Genomic DNA, 16,065 nt, shown 5'->3' with positions numbered 1-16,065 from the left:
AGGAGGAGTTGGTCCTGTGTGCTGATTAGGAGGAGAAGGCAGAGGTAGTGCACAAGGAGTCCTTGGCAATCTTCTGAGCACTGAACAAGCTGAGGCCCCATTTGTGGGGACAGAAGTTCACAGTCCTAACAGACCATACCCCACTTTAATGGCTGCAGACAGTGCAAAAAAACAATGCCAAGCTTCAAAGGTGGGCATGGCAGCTTCAGGAGTTCAACATGAAAGTGGAACACATAAAGGGATGCCCGAATGTGGTGGTGGGCTCACTATCCAGAAGAGATGCTGGGTCACAGGCAGGAAACTGCAGGAGCATCCCAAACCCTAGGCTGGCGGGGTTCTCAACAGAAGCAGGACCACCGGCTGTAGGCTTCCCAAGGGAGACCCTCGAAGTGAGGTTTTGGGCCTGGCACAGTGAGGCGGGTGTCTCTGCATAGTAGCACACCCGACTGTGCCATCACACCAATGATCTTCTGAGGTCACTTCCAGCCCTTAACATCCAGGAAAGTAAGAAACTATGAAAAGGGACCTATAAACCAGCGAAACATTAAAGCACTCCAAATGATTATCACAGGCACAATCGGCTGTAGCAAATAATACGTGCGCTGTTCTCCGGTGCAATTAGAAATTGTTTGTTATGGTGCTAGTATTATGTCAGCTGTTGTGGTGTTTGCAGACTGGTCTGCTATCACCAGCCTGAGCTGGAATTTCTCTTGTAATCTGACTTCCTGGAGGTCGCCCCCTCAGGAGGGTCAACCTCAGATTATAAAAGCAATCAATTATGTTCAGCAGATCAGCATCTGCAGCAGTCTCTGTAGAAACACAAGGATGAAGTTTTTTGTGGTTCTCTGTGCTCTTTTTGTCCTCTCTGAAGGCTTTAGCAAGTAAGTTACTATTTTACCACTTCTGTTTCATTGGCTGCTGCTGACCAGCTTGCTTAAAAAAAAAAAAAAAAAGCATGTTGATAAAATGATCTCATGGTCCCTTCTGGCTCCTGGGTCATATCATGTAACAACAGAGGGATAGGAAATGTAAAATGCTTAAACAGGGGAAGGAGAAAAGATCGCTTTTCAGATGAGGTCTGGGAAGAGATGGGAAGTTATGAAAAGGACAAGGCCATTCTGAATGGAGAAGACGCTTGTGCTGGCGGTGGTGAGACTATACCGATGCTTGATAAGCAGAGGAGTATTTCAGTTGATTTAAAATGTTTATCCCATCAGCTGAATAAGGAAACCCGTTTCAAATGTCATGGGAGTTGATGGCTTTAATGTAAACTCTTTTTCTTAGGCCCTGTGCACAAGAAAAGTCTGTTGCAGGGCATTAGTGATTGGGGATCTCGGTTGCTGTTTTTTCTTGCACAGAAGGTTACCTTTGCAGAGAGGGAAGAAGACGAGGGATGTCCTGATGGAAAAAGGGTTGCTGGAAGACTTCCTGAAGGAGCACCACTATGACATCGGCACCAAATATACATGCTCATCTGCTTCCCAGGGGGTCTCTGAGCCACTCTTGAACTACTTTGATGTGAGTTTATGCTCTGCTACAATTTATTTGCTTCAGGGAGCAAGGTATATTATGGTTGCGTTACAGGTTTCCTTGGGTTCCCAAGGCTGATGTATTGGATGGGTAGGTCAGCCTGTCAATATAGACCGAAACCCCTATCACCACATTTTCTCACATACAAAATGCCCTGGAATAAAATATGTACCCTGATATAGAAAAGGCAGATTGAAGGGAAGAGAAGCTCTTCCCTTCTAATAAGCAATTGAATAGCAGCAGCGACTCGGGCTGCTCATTGTTCTGCTCCCTGTGAGTGCAGGTTTTCCTTTCATTTCTGCTCAGTAATGGGCAGAAACTGCTCTTACCGTATTTCCCTCATAAGTCACACTGCAATTTCCAGTGCTAGGCGCATGTTGTATGCAAGACAATATGGTATGTTTGTGTCTTACCCGAACAGACAGTCTAGGGAACAATCTCCACTGGAACCCCTCAGTGCACGTGTGGATGGTGGCCTGTGCTGGCTGGAGCATGAGGGTGCCGCAGTGTGGGGGCTGTCTGCCAACTAGCCCTGCACTATAGCAACCTTGGGCCCCAGCCAGCCTCTCTGCAGCACAGTGACCCAGGGCACAGCAGCTTCAGGCTGTGGTATTGGATGCACATATAAAAGCTCACCTGTCAAACCTGAGACAGTTGCAGGTGTACAGCCTCGGTGCTTAGGAGCTTTCAAGTCACTAACAGCAGCACCCCCAGCATTCAGGCACATGCAATATGAAGGAGCAGCTAAGAAGGGGCTTTCCCTATGAACAGTTTGGACTAGGTACCTAAAGTGAGATGCTTAGGTCCTTTATTGGCTCTGGCCTTTGGTGGTTATTCCTGTGAGCATTTCACATGCCTGAAGTGAAGGATTTTCCATGTAGAGACACACATGTATGCATAACTAGCTGCTGAGACTCATTGTTGTCTCTCTTCCCTGAACAGACAGAGTACTATGGAACAATCTACATTGGGACCCCCCCTCAGGAGTTCACTGTTGTATTTGATACCGGTTCATCCAACCTCTGGGTTCCCTCCGTCACCTGCAAAAGTCCAGCCTGCCGTAAGTAACTGAATCCTTCCTCCCCAATCTACGCTACTCCTTTAATATACTATGATGGAACAGATTGTGTGAGAGACCCTATCTTTTTCAGTCAGGAGACCTGGCTTTAATGCCTGTGTTCACAGGTAACTCCCAGTGTGGCCCTCTGCCACTGGTTCTCAACCTTTTTAGGCTCAGGGAATCCCACAAGAGGCTCGAGATGCTCCTCACAAGATATCACCTCTTACTTTTCATGCATTTTTTTGACTACAGAAAAACACTAGAGCAATTCTTCTGTTGCAAAGAACTTAGATCTTAGAAAGGGTTATTACGTTAAATCTAGTACTTCCAATGCAAGGTACTAAATAAATGCACAGGTACTACATTTCCTAATGTGCATTAAATTTAGTACCTTCAATGTGAGGTAATAAATAAATGTGTATTCATCTGCCCTGATGCGCAGTACCAAATGCATGTGTTAAGCGATGCTTAATGCACAGTAGTTTATTTATTGCACATTAGAGTAATTGCATGGTTTTTTTAGGTGACATTTTAATGCACAGTAAAATAGGCTATGGTGCCTGAAGCGCACATGTAGGTGCACCCACTGGTTAGGACCGAGGGAACCGCACAGCAGGAGCAGAGGCCTGAAAGAATCGCTTCTCACTCTCCCTGAGACACTGCCCATAACTGTAGCCAGCTGCGTGTCTGAGCTGGGTCACCCTTGTCATGAGAGAGGGGGAGTGGCTGTCAGAGTGGGCTCAGTGAAACCTCTGGACCTTGTGCTTTAACAAACTTGCACTACTTGAGACCAAAGTGGCTTCCCAGGAAAGCTGAAGGGTGCCCACTTGAGAGTGTTTTTGGCAGAGTTGAGGGCATGTTTCCTAGATGATACGGGGATGGGACAGAGTTTTCTAAGGGGCTGGCTGAGCTATTGCTGAATGGCCGTCTTAATGCTACCAAGGTTTGAGCTGTATAGTTACCAGTAGGCCAAGATTCAAAATCTGTGATAGGCATCTCCTGAGCTCATCTTAAATCGGTGAGTTAATGTTCATAAGAGTGGGGATCTGGTTATCATGTCAATGCACAATTGCCAATATAGGTTGGGAAAGGGGACTCCAAATCTGCAGACTCTTATGCATAAGTGCAGTCTCTTGAATTTCAACAAGACTAACTAGGTGTTTAGGAACAGGGACTGAAATTTGGATATAGCAAAGTCCTCTAGGCAGGCTCACTTTCATCTGCACAACATTATCTCCATGCCTGTCTTGTTCTTCTCTCGCTCTGGTGGCTTTTCCTATTTTCAGAGATGTTAGAGGTTAAGGCACTAGATGGTGATTAAGGCACAGAAAGAAGTGGCAACTTTTATCCGATACAGTCACAGAAAGCAGCCTGTAACCATGACCAACCACATGTGCATGGCCACAGACAGCTGCAAAAATGGCTGATTGGGAAATATTTGAACCCTTATTGCATAAGGGATCAGATGAAGAGATTTCAAAAGAGAGTGTCTTGTTTAACTTCTGTCTGTGCTGCCTCCCAGCCTGTTTTCAGAATGGGACGGGGGAAAGGGGGCAGAGGGAGCTCAGTCTGGGCTTTTCTCAGCCCCTGCTGGAGGGTGGGGTGGGTGTATAGGACTCCCCCAAGGCTGGGTAACCCTAGAATGAGCTCCCTCTGCCCCCTTTCTCCCCTCCCATTGTGAAAGAGGCACAGGCTGGGAGGAGGAGGGGCCATTGCCAGTGGAAATATGGTGCAAGCTGCAGCCAGAAGCTAGATTCCCTTCCCCCTGGAGCCAGCAGTGAACTTGTGTTTGGTTTGGGGGGACTGTTGTAACTCAGAACATTTCTTGCAAATTGTTCTCACTTACATTGCACTTCTGTCTGCACCCTCAGACTCAAAACCCTGAGGACAAAGAATTCCAGTGTAACCTTGGGTGAATCACTTATCCCCTTTTCATCCCCAAAGACTAACAGCACTGCCCTGCCCTTCCCCAGAGGGAATTTATGAGTATAAATGCATTAAAGACTGTGAGGTACTATCATACTACCTCATATTCTCATATGCCACATGCCCTGGAATAATATTCACCTTGTCTTTGGGAAGGCAAAAATGAAGAAAAAAAGATTTCCAGGATTATGGATTCATAGAGCTGGGACACAGCTAAAAAGTCTGTAAAAGGCTGTGACACGTGGTAGCTATCAGTCAGCTATACTGGCAGAAGAAAAGACAGCTTGCTTAATGGATGGAAATGAAGACAATTAAAGAGAGAGAGAGAGAGAGAGAGAGAGAGAGAGAGATATGAGCATTCACCTCGGTTGAGTGAAGAACAATAAACCATTAAATCAATTGACTCCCTCACATGCCTGAAAGGAAATCCCAGTGCTGCTGCTGGGCAGCTGATCTTGGAGAAGAAATCAAAGCAGGGGGCTTCTACTTCAGGCAGAAATCCAGCTTCCCTCCTTAATATACACACCCTGATTTGCAAGAGGTGAGGAGAGGTGTTTGATGCAAGAAAAACATGCTATGTGGGCAGAGGCCAAAGAAATACCTTGAATATTACTAAGCGCTTATCATCATTAATTACACTAAACAGTTAAGTGCTGAGCTTTATCCTCTTCTTTATAGTAGTGCTGGATGCTGATGCTTTTTCCAAATATTCTTTTGCAGAAAATCACCCAAGGTTTAATTCATCAAAATCCTCCACCTACCATGGCACAGGGACCAACATATCCATTCAGTATGGCACAGGCAGCATGACTGGGGTCGTGGGATCTGATACAGTGCTAGTAAGTACTAATGCAGCAGAACGGCTACAGCCCTCCCCATTATTTCAGTGACTCACAAATGAGGTGGCGCTGTGCCCGTTTACTCTCTGGAGGAGATGGTAAATAGTGAATCTCTCAGTAAAGCTACTTACTCCCTGGCTGATATGCAAACAATGAAACAGGCTTGGCTGTACCATTGGGCACCACCACACAGACCCTTAAAGGGACTTAGGTGCATAACTCCTGCCTAAGAGGTGGGACATAGACCCACTACCCCAGGGACACATGCCATAGGTCATGCTGTTTCCAAAAATGTCTCCTCTTCACAGGGGGCTACTTTGCCTCTGCAGAATACTCTTTTTGGGGATACAGCTCTACGTCTAGGGACAGACATTCAAAAAGCCTAAGCCTATATTGATTTAATCTTTGGAGATTTGTTTAACCTGCAAAGCTTGAACCGATTTAGAGGTGGATAGACATTCCCTTTTCATTCCAGAAACGCAGGCATATGCCTGCAGTGGCTCAGGCTACAAGTGGGGGGTGCTAGGCTAGCCCCCGCTTTTCTGTCAGTGTTGAGCTGAGGAGGGCCGCATCAGACTGCACCAGGATGCTCTGATTAAGGAGAGGTTCCCCCTCGCTCCCTAGCAGCCTAGCAGGAAGTTGATAACACAGTGTTTATCAGCCCTTTAAGAAAACAAAAGCTTCTCTCATTAGTTCAAGCTCTTCTTAAACAACTTCTTGCAAGGAAGAAATGGAGGGATGTTACTAGCTACCTGTTGATTAGCTCCAAAAAGGCCTAAGCCAACCCTGTCCTGCCTACTTTTGTCCTGTCTCCCATAGCACAGACTATAGCCAGCATGCGGCATGCTAGCAAATGCTGAGAGGTGTCTGTGTAAGGCAAAGGGGAGGGGGAAATCCCTGCTTCAGCCAGGAGTGATGAGGGGGAGCAGGGAGCAGGAAGAAGCCAGACAGACCCTGCTGGAGCTGCAGCCAGGGATCAGAGGAGTGGAGCCATCCCAGACAGCATTCTGGGATGCTGGAGGACTCTGTTTTAACTTAAAACAGGAAGGGGTCTCAGATAGACATTGCATAAGCTGGTTTGACCCAAATCAGTTAAGTCGGATACTACATTTAATCAATTTTATCTCAGTTTGGTTTCAGACGTTGTCAAACTGGTTTATGTGCCCCGAACAACTCCTCTCTTACAGATTTAAACCAGTTTCTGGTCACTTAAACCAGCTTAAGTATAATCTCTATCCCTAGCCTATAAACTAATCTCTTGCTCACCAATGGCGTACAACAGCCAGCTGCCCTCTGCCCTGGCCATAGGCCCATGCAGAGTATACTCACAGCACAAGTATTGCCTCTTTCACACCCCATGGGAGCACTGGATTCTTTGGCTCCCTTCTTATATAGCTCTCCACAGAGGTTGTGCCAGAAGTGAGTGGACAAACAGCTGTAAAGGCCATCCACCCAGTGCTAAACCAGCATTTTTGCAATTAGGGGGAAGGGACCATTCTGCAAGCACATTGTGCACTCTGCCATCCTCCAGAGCCCTGCCAGTCTTTCTTTTCTGCAGTGAATATCTCCAGTGAATTCCCCAACACATTTTCAGGCATTGTGAGTTTTGAGTACTTTGAGGAGCATGTTCTAAACTAGCTGTCTCAAGTGAACTGCTCACAGTAGGTTCTGTGACTGTCTGGTCCCTCAGTGGTAGGGGTGATAACTTGACTGGTCAGGTATTTCTTTCAAATACCAATCAGCTCAGTGGTTTTCTGGCCAGATAAGGAGTTAAAGAAGTGATCCATCTCCTTCCCAGGTCTCCTCCATCATCGACACCAACCAGCAGTTAGCACTGAGCACCAGCGAGCCAGGAGACTTTTTCACTTATACCTCTTTTGATGGCATCCTGGGCCTAGCCTATCCAGATTTAGCTTCAGGTGGCCTTGTTCCTGTCTTTGATAATATGGTGAACCAGAACTTGGTGCAGCAGGACATGTTTTCAGTGTACCTCAGTAGGTAAGTGTCTTTCTAAAGATGGAAATGATGCCTTTCTATAAGAGGGTGATGGAAAACCAAAATCCTCCACTTGCTCGCTGCTGTTGTTAGCTCCATTTTATAAATGTGAAGTTGCAGGCATAGAGAGATGCAATGACTTGCCTATGGCCACCATCACCAGTGGTAGAACCAGGAATAGAGCCCTGCTCTCCCACCCACTGGGTCAGGGATTTTTTTTTTAATTAGCACCAAGAACTAGGGCAGGAGAGGCAGACATTGCCGGGGCTGGGAGACTGGGTAGGAGATGGGCCTGGCTGATTCAGATATTTGGCAGGAGCTGTATCTCCAAATCAGATTCAACCACATTGAATCGGGACGGTGATTCGAATCACCAGATTGAATGACTGTCCCCTGAATCCCCCTGTTCCCCTGTCTATGCAGGTGTTGGACTTGATGATCTGTTGAGGTCCCTTCCGACTCTAATATCTCTGAATCTATGAATCGGCCAAGTCCGAATCCAAAGCAAATACTAGCCATTTCGCATAGGCCTTGTGATTACGGTGCTAGCCTGATTTCCATCCTGGCCTGACTCACTATGGGACCTGGGGCAAGACAGTCTTCTTCTGTGTGCCTTTGCTTCCTGCTCTATAAAAGAATATTAAACAGAAGGATAACAAAAGGAGTGATGGTCTTGCTGGTGGGAACATTCTTAAATTGATCATTTCTCTGAAATGTTTCAGTTAGAAACAAATGCACATTTTTTTCCTGTTTTTTGAAGGAAAGCAATTATTGTTAGGAATGGTCCATTACTGAAACTGTACTTCTTTGGCAAAGAAACTGTCTTTTTTAGTTGTGTTTCTATATCACCTAACACATTGGTTTTTCAAGTAATTATACGCATGTGACACTTTCAGAGACCGAACTGGTAGTATGCTCATTTTTGGTGGAACTGATGAATCCTACTTTACCGGCAATATCAGCTGGATCCCTGTCTCTTACCAGGGCTATTGGCAGATCTCAATGGACAGGTATGTAACACATAAAGGTAATTAAATAACTATGGTGGTCTTTGGTACACTTCCACAGTTGCAAATATAAACCCCAAACCCATTTTTCCTCCATTAGTACCTAACTCACATTGACTTTAGGAGTTAGGATGACAGTGGTGTCTAAACCCATTAGCCCCTAATGTAAATCCTACTAGGAATTAAAGGTATCCTTGGGTGCCTAAATACCTTTGTAAATTTGGCCCCAGGCCCCATCTGCCTGGAACTTAGGAAAACAATCTGTTCCCAAACTTGGCACTGTCTAGTTGGGTGACCTTGATGATGTCACTTCACATCCCCATGGACTTTTACAGTAATCACTATAAAGATCTTCTGCTATCATCTCCATTCTGCGTATGTGGCAGGACAGGCAGGGCACACATAAGGTTGGACTGGGGTGTGGGCCATCAGTCCAAGGAGACTTGATAGAGCAGGAGGTACCTTAAAGAGCACTGAGCTCAAGTCAGGTATCAGTCATTGGCAGCCATTGGTCTCAGGAGACCCTGAGCATTGCACCCTTGGTAGGTTATTGGGTACCGCCACAGCTTCTGGAGTGACTGAGGAGTCTGATGAGCAACAGGCAGGTCCTCCAGCAAGTTGCACATACAAACTCAGTTGAGCTTGTACTGGCATGTCAAGTACTAGCCTCTGATGTCTCTTTTCGAGCTCATCATTGACCCTCGCCATCTTGAAGCAACGTAGTGCCTGCTTCATGGCAGCTTTCCACTCACAGCAGTCTGAAGCAATTGATTCCCAAACTGGGTATCAGCCTGAGTCCAAAGAATCAAAACAGAGTTGTAATGAGATCAGGGCCAAAGAAGACCCTTGGTTATACCAGCGTGTCCAAGCCAAGAACAGGACCACTCAGGAACAGGCAGGACAGGAACGCTATGGGATCAGGCAGACATAGCAGTAGAGACAGACGGGACATAGAGAAGGATCCAGGCAGGAGAGGTGCAGGTCCAGGCAGTGCAAGGTACTGACAGGAACAAGGCACAGGTTTGGATGAGGCAAGATTCAGGATCTAGGAGAAAGCAAGCAGTCATGCAGGACAGCCCAGGAGACACAGCCAAGCAGTTTAGTTGCTCAGACAACACTCTGCCAGCTGGTACCAGCTTATGTAGGCCAGTGTGGGTGTGACCTCTTCCTGTGGGCCCTGGGGATCACTCAGCCAGGGCCCTGATCACCTCCAGCTGGAGCTTGGAGCTGGATCAGCCCCAGCTGAGCGTGGACTCATTCCAGATCCTGAACTTGTATGAATTGTCATAGTTCAGTTATCCCAAAAGAGTTGGACTGGAATCTGGGCCAGTTTTCCTGGGGCTGTTGCAAACCTTACTAGACTGGCAAAAGATCCTCTTGACCTCAGTGGGTTTGGTTCGCACCCTTCATGTTATGACATTTGACTGTATGGAGGCCAGGCTCCTGGAGTCCTTGTTCAGGCAGACGTCAGGAGAGAGCTGGCTTGAGTAAGGACAGTGCATTTACTGATTCAGCCACTCCAGGCCTGAGCTTGAGGAAGTAATGCTGTTTGTTCTGTTGTTAAGGGCTAACATTTTACAGCCTCCTGTGCTTCCTTACCATTTCAAGTTCAAGCACCTTATTTATGTTTTCAATCTTTCAGCATCATTGTGGATGGCAAGGTGATTGCCTGTGAATCTGGCTGCCAAGCTATTGTTGATACCGGCACTACTCTCATGGTTGGGCCCTCATCAGATGTCAGCAGCATACAGAAAGTGATTGGAGCTACTCCAGTACCTTATGGCCTGGTAAGAGTCCTGCATTGAGCCTCTTGTCACACCGCCCCCTGCACTCAAAGGGTTTCAGTCCCTGGGACGGTCCCGGCAGAGCCTGCAGGCTCGGCCTCACTCCACTTCCTGAGCTTTGGCTTTACTAGTAATTCAGAAAAAGCAACAATGCAAAAGCCTCAGAGTCCTGGTTGGTCCTAGGGTTTCCTGCGGTTGGTCCTAGGAACCTTCTCAGTTCTTTTTCCCTACTTCCTATGGGTCCAAAGAAATACTTTATCTCATATGGGGCCCTAGCGGCAAAATGATTTGTGTGTTTTACTACAGCGCGAGAGGCATGAGTTTGAACCCAGATCCAGACTTTGACCGAACTGTATTTGTAGTCTAATTGGTGTGGGGAGGCAAAGGCGACGTAACTCCCCAATGTGCAGTTGGCTATCAAATCTGGCATGTACTAGCCCAACATGGCCATTAGGGTTGAGCACACCTTTGACTTATTCTAGATTAAGGCTTTAGGTATGGGGAAAAAAACCCTATTTCATTACACCATGAAATGACTTAAATGTCATAGGTGTTACATCAACTTAACTAGAGGAGAAAATTCATCGTAAACAAGCTTTGGGCACTATTCTGGCTGACTCCAGGGCTTGACATTTGTGAGAGGGGGAGGACAGCGGGCTGGAAACTCTGGATTTATTTTATTTCAACTGTTATATCAATAGTTAATTTTTTCTTTTTGGGATTATCAATCCTTAATCTTGGGCTGGATCAGTCAGGATGATACTTGGGAAATGGTCTGGTTTGGTAATCCATGGAATTAACAAACAGAAAGTGGGCATTTATCGAGGCTTGCATACATATGAATCAATAATCATGTCAGATGTGGTTGAATGATCTTTGGAGAAAACCAATGATGTCTTCAACAAATGCCTGTCTAATTTAAAGCCAAAACAACCTAAATCCAAACTCTGCCTAGTTCCATCTATCTCTCAGCAGTGACAATGGGACCAAATTAAGTCTTGCTACTCATTAGGTTTCTATAATTTACTCTTCTTAAAGAATTCAGCCACGACTTCTTGTTACAACTACAGGATTTGAGGGTGGTCTCCCATCCAAGTACTACCCACACCCCAGGCCACTTAGCTTCTGAGACTGTCTGTCTACTCTCTATTGTCTTGTAAATGACTGTGTTATTTCTTTCATAATTGGATTCTCATTTTTTTTGGTCTTGTGTAGTATAAGGTCAGGTGCAGTGACATTCCCAGCATGCCTGATATCATCTTTGTAATGAATGGGATCCAGTTCCCTCTGCCTCCTTCAGCCTACACTGAGCAGGTATGATATGGAGCCTTTCTTCATGAGACACGGTAGCACGGTGGGGCACAGCTAAATGGACTGGGTTCAGTCTCAGCTCAGCTTCCCCTTCCCATTGCACAGCTGCTCAGAGGGAAGGGCTTCGGAAGCAGAACAAGAACCATGCCCATGGGAAGGCTTTGGGGATAAGCAGCTAGAAATCAGTAGAAAGACTGACATTAGGAGGCTTTGTATCAGGTTTCCTAGGAGAGGTCTGAAGTACTGCCTGAGGAGTGTATTAGCAGTATCTTATGTAAGAAAGGAAGTGCAGTTGTTCTGCTCAGCTCAGTGGTGCTGAGGCATCAGTAGGGGTGTTGTGTCTAGGTCTGCACATTGTCCTTCAAGAAGACAAGCTGCAGGGTGTCCAGAGGAGAGCAACAGAAACCCTAAGAGGTTTAGAACACAAGGCCTGTGGGGAAAAGTTGAAAGAAGTAGGCTTTTTTAGTTTAACAAAGAGGACACAGTTCTTCAATATGCAAGAAGATGGTATTAGGAGGTTTTTCGGGGAGGAAGGACAAAAAAGAATTGGTATAATTCAAAGAAAAGTAAATTTGAGCTAGATATTTGGAAATAGTCTCTAACTAAAAACGTGCACTAGAACAGGCTACCTAGAGATCCTGTGAGATCTCCTTCATTTAATGTTTTAAGAATGGGTTAGACAAACATCTATTGATGTTTACCTCATCTAGGTTTACCTTGCCTGGGGGCAGATGGTTGATGTGATGATCTCTTGATGTTCTGCTGTACTAAATTTTTAAGGCTCTAAATCCGTGCTGGTATACCAGCCACAATGGCTCTGCCAGCTCAGTAGATCAGGGGTTGGCAACCTATGGCCTGTGGGCTACAATCATGCTGCGGATCTACGGGAACCTGCCTGTGGACTGGGGGGGCTTTGGTGGGATTCTGCTGGTAGAGGGGCTTTGCCCATGCCATGGCCAAGCAGTGGGAGCTTCCCCTGCACCACAGCAAGGGGAAGCAAGTAGTGTCAGCAGTTGGGTCCTAGCACCAGCCTGTGTCAGACCCAAGCTGGGTCATTCCAGCCGGCTGCTAAAGAATATTGCCAATTGCTGCTCTAGTTGGAGCCAGTGACCGCATTTTGCTCTGTAAAATTTGACTTCATAAAGCTGTTGAGAATTACAGTTAAAGAACCAATTCCTCTGGAGGCAAATAAGACTTCCTAACCAATTATTTTAATGTTTGTTTGTTTGTCAAAATCTAGGTTGGCCAAGGATATTGCACTAGTATTTTTCAGGAGACAGATAGCAGCTACCTGTGGATCTTGGGAGATGTATTCATCAGGGAGTACTACAGCGTCTTTGACAGGGAAAACAACCGGGTTGGTCTGGCCAAGTCTGTTTAGACATCACCCAGCAGCTGGTGCTATGATCCATCCTGCAATCAATTTGCCGTTACTATATTTTGGTGTTGAAGAAGCGGCTGAACAAGCACCTCATTGAGCTCATTTGAGCCCAGTTACCTCCTGCCTATGGCAGGGGACCAGACTTGATGATCTTACAGGTCCCTTCTGGTCCTTCTTTGTATGATTCTATGATTCTGTTTTACTACATAGTAAAATCTTAGTAGCATGTGATTATATCAGTTGGCCTGTTGTACAGTTGATAACATTCTTATAAAATAATAAAGAAAACTGGAATGATTCATAATAGTTTGACTGCACGTTCATTTGTATACAAAATAAACTACAAAACACTTCCCAGTTAAATCTGCTAAACATACCCCTACCTCCCCCACAGAGTCATGTTATATTACCCTTACTCTTCCTACCGTACTCTATAAATAATTCTACCAAAGTCTTTAAGCTAGATCCTCAGTGGGTGTAAACTGCCATTATTCTACTGAAATGAATGCTGCTATGTGGCTCTTATTATCTGAGAAGCTGTCCCTTGGTTGTTACTATTGCCGCAGTATCTGAGCACCTCATGACAGCACCATGAGACAGGGCAGCGCCATCACTCCCAACCCAGACACCTGAAGTAGGTATTCTTAGTGCCTAGAAAGGAGCCAGTTTGCACTGAGGAAATGGCTAACCAAGGCAAAACTGCCAAGGGCTTACTCTGGTAAACACATGAGCAGTCTGCCAGAGTAACTTATACAAGTCCATAGGTACCACCCAATAGGGCTGTGCAAGGCTTCGGACCCTGCTTCTATCAAAGCGCTGGCTTTGTTAGGCTTTCTGAAGTGGTTCGTATCTTCCAAAGTGCTTTGGAGCCGCTTTAGAGATCTGGCCATAAGGTATAATGGGGAATCAATGAAATATCTATAACTGGGTTTTTATTGTCTGATTTGGATGAAATTTTTTAGGGGTGGTAACCTCTGCTGAGAGTATGAAGCCTACTCAAGGAGATCAGTGCAGAGGTTCGGGGGGACTGCACCCCAGATTTCTGAAAGCAAAACTCCTGTCACATCTATGTGTTACAACACAGGGTGGGGTCAAAACTGCAGGGGTGGTAGCTCTTACTGAGGCCACAAAGCCTGCCAAGTTTCAAGAAGATAAGCTCAGGTTTTTGTGGAGCACCTCAAGCTGTGGACAAGCAAAACTCTTTCCATGGGTGACACTGCATGTGTTAAGGTGCAGCAAGGTGAAACCTGCAGGTATGGCAGCCCCTGCTGTGGCCACAAAGCCTGCCAGCTGCTAAGGAGATCGGTGCAGGGGTTCTGGGGCCCTGCACCTCTGGCTGCTGACAGACAAAACTCGTGCCATGGGTGCTTGTGCAATGACTGTGTCTGTCTTGGGAGGAACTACTGCAGGCCAGGCTGCTGAGCTACTGTGTTCCCAGTTACCAACCAATCATGATTCACTCAGGAACCAGCTCCATACACAGTTGCTGTCTCATGTAGCCAGTTAGTTAGCAACAATTAACACCTACAAAACCCCACACTAAGGAGAGGAAAGAATCAATACAGACAATCAACTGCCCCGAGACAGACCGAGTCAGTCCCACAAGCACCCATGTCACAAGTGTTGCCCGTCAGCAGCTAGAGGTCCAGGGCCGCAGAACCCAGAAGCCCTTCACCCATCTCCTCAACAGCTGGCAGGCTTCAAGGCTGCAACAGGGGCCACCATCCCTGCAGCTTTCATCCTGCTGCGCCTTAACACACAGGGTCACCCATGGCATGAGTTTTGTAAGCCCTTGGCCACAACTTGAGCTGCAGTTTTCCCCAAACCCCTGGACTTATCTTCTTGAAACCTGGCAGGCTTTGTGGCCTCAGTAGGGGACACCACTCCTGAAGTTTTCACCCCCCTGTGGTGTAATACATACAAGTGACAGGAGTTTTGCTTTCAATAATTTGGGGCACAGTGTCTCATAAAGCCCTGCATCAAACTTCTTGAACTTGACAGGTGTCATGCTCTTAACAAAGGCTACCACACCTGCAAGTTTCATCCAAATCAGATAAAAAACATCAAAGTTATAGATATTTAATTGATTCCCCATTATACCCTATGGCCGGATTTCCGAGGTGGCTCTGAAGCCTTGGAGTCGCTTTGGCCAGATCGAGGTGGAAACCCGGTCCGGAGCTCCAGGTCAGATCCCTCGAATCTGAAGTGGCCAGATCCGAAGCTGGATTGAACAGCTGCCTACCCACACAGGCCTACTACTCAATTTACAAGGAGTAACTTTTCCTCACAATGGAGTGACTTACACCAATAAGGTGCTGTATTGTGTCTGTTGCTGTTATCCAAAAGTAACTCAAATTAGTACACATGCACATGTATACCCTCTGTGCCATGGCTCCTCAAATGCCAACAGCTGATGGAGATTTGCTTCTCAAGCTACAGATTTTGCAGCATTACAATATAGGAGTTTCAGCCCCTTGATTACTATGAAGTGACAAGTGATATATATGACATCATTCTCCCCTTGTACTCAGCCATGGTGAGGCCGCAGCTGGAGTACTGCGTCCAGTTTTGGGCTCCACAATTCGAAAAGGAAGTGGAGAAGCTTGAGAGAGTCCAGAGGAGAGCCACGCGCATGATCAGAGGTCAAGAAAACAGATCTTACGATGACAGGCTGAGAGCCATGGGACTCTTTAGCCTGGAAAAGCGCAGGCTCAGGGGTGATCTGATGCCCAAGTTTCTCAGGGGTGACCACCAGGATCTGGGGGAATGTTTGTTCACCAGAGTGCCCCAAAGGATGACGAGATTGAACAGTCATAAACTACTACAAGACTGTTTCAGGCTGGTCATAAGGAAGAAATTCTTTACTGTCCGAGCCCCCAAGGTCTGGAACAGCCTGTCAGCGGAGGTGGTTCAAGCACCTACATTGAACACCTTCAAGAGCAAATTGGATGCTTATCCTGTTGGGATCCTGTGACCCCAGCTGATTTCCTGCCCTTTGGGCAGGGGGCTAGACTTGATGATCTCCCGAGGTCCCTTCCAGCCCTGATGTCTGTGAAATCTATGAAATATAGTATATGCAATATAATACCAAATAAGAGACACTGCTTGACTGCTGAATCTTTACATATATGAGCTAAGCAGCCACCCTGCTTTGGGAAACAAGCCTCACAATCACCTCCCCTCTGATAGCTCGTATCCTGCAGCTCAAACCTGTGTAGCTCCTATCCTATCT

At 46.4% G+C, this 16,065-nt stretch overlaps 1 protein-coding gene across 1 annotated transcript; it reads left to right on the top strand.

Annotated features, from left to right (window-relative positions):
* The first annotated feature begins 825 nt into the window (after positions 1-825).
* LOC109317530 (embryonic pepsinogen-like) lies at positions 826-12,839 on the top strand. The gene is made up of 9 exons (XM_019546250.1): positions 826-881; positions 1,362-1,518; positions 2,473-2,590; positions 5,237-5,355; positions 7,154-7,353; positions 8,247-8,360; positions 10,000-10,144; positions 11,357-11,455; positions 12,693-12,839. Exons 1-9 carry the CDS (start codon positions 826-828, stop codon positions 12,831-12,833), a joined length of 1,149 nt encoding a protein of 382 aa, XP_019401795.1. The 3' UTR covers positions 12,834-12,839.
* Positions 12,840-16,065: the final 3,226 nt, after the last annotated feature.

The sequence above is a fragment of the Crocodylus porosus genome, unplaced genomic scaffold (genome assembly GCF_001723895.1).
Source record: "Crocodylus porosus isolate Cpor-Errol unplaced genomic scaffold, CroPor_comp1, whole genome shotgun sequence".
Lineage (NCBI taxonomy): Eukaryota > Metazoa > Chordata > Crocodylia > Crocodylidae > Crocodylus > Crocodylus porosus.
The sequence above is the reverse complement of the archived record's forward strand: the minus strand, read 5'-3'. Positions and strand labels throughout refer to the sequence as shown.

Coding starts and splice junctions, on each gene's coding strand:
- LOC109317530 (XM_019546250.1), top strand. CDS start 826: ATGAAGTTTTTTGTGGTTCTCTGTGCTCTTTTTGTCCTCTCTGAAGGC. Junction 2,591..5,236: donor CTGCAAAAGTCCAGCCTGCC/GTAAGTAACTGA, acceptor ATTCTTTTGCAG/AAAATCACCCAAGGTTTAAT. Junction 8,361..9,999: donor TGGCAGATCTCAATGGACAG/GTATGTAACACA, acceptor TCAATCTTTCAG/CATCATTGTGGATGGCAAGG.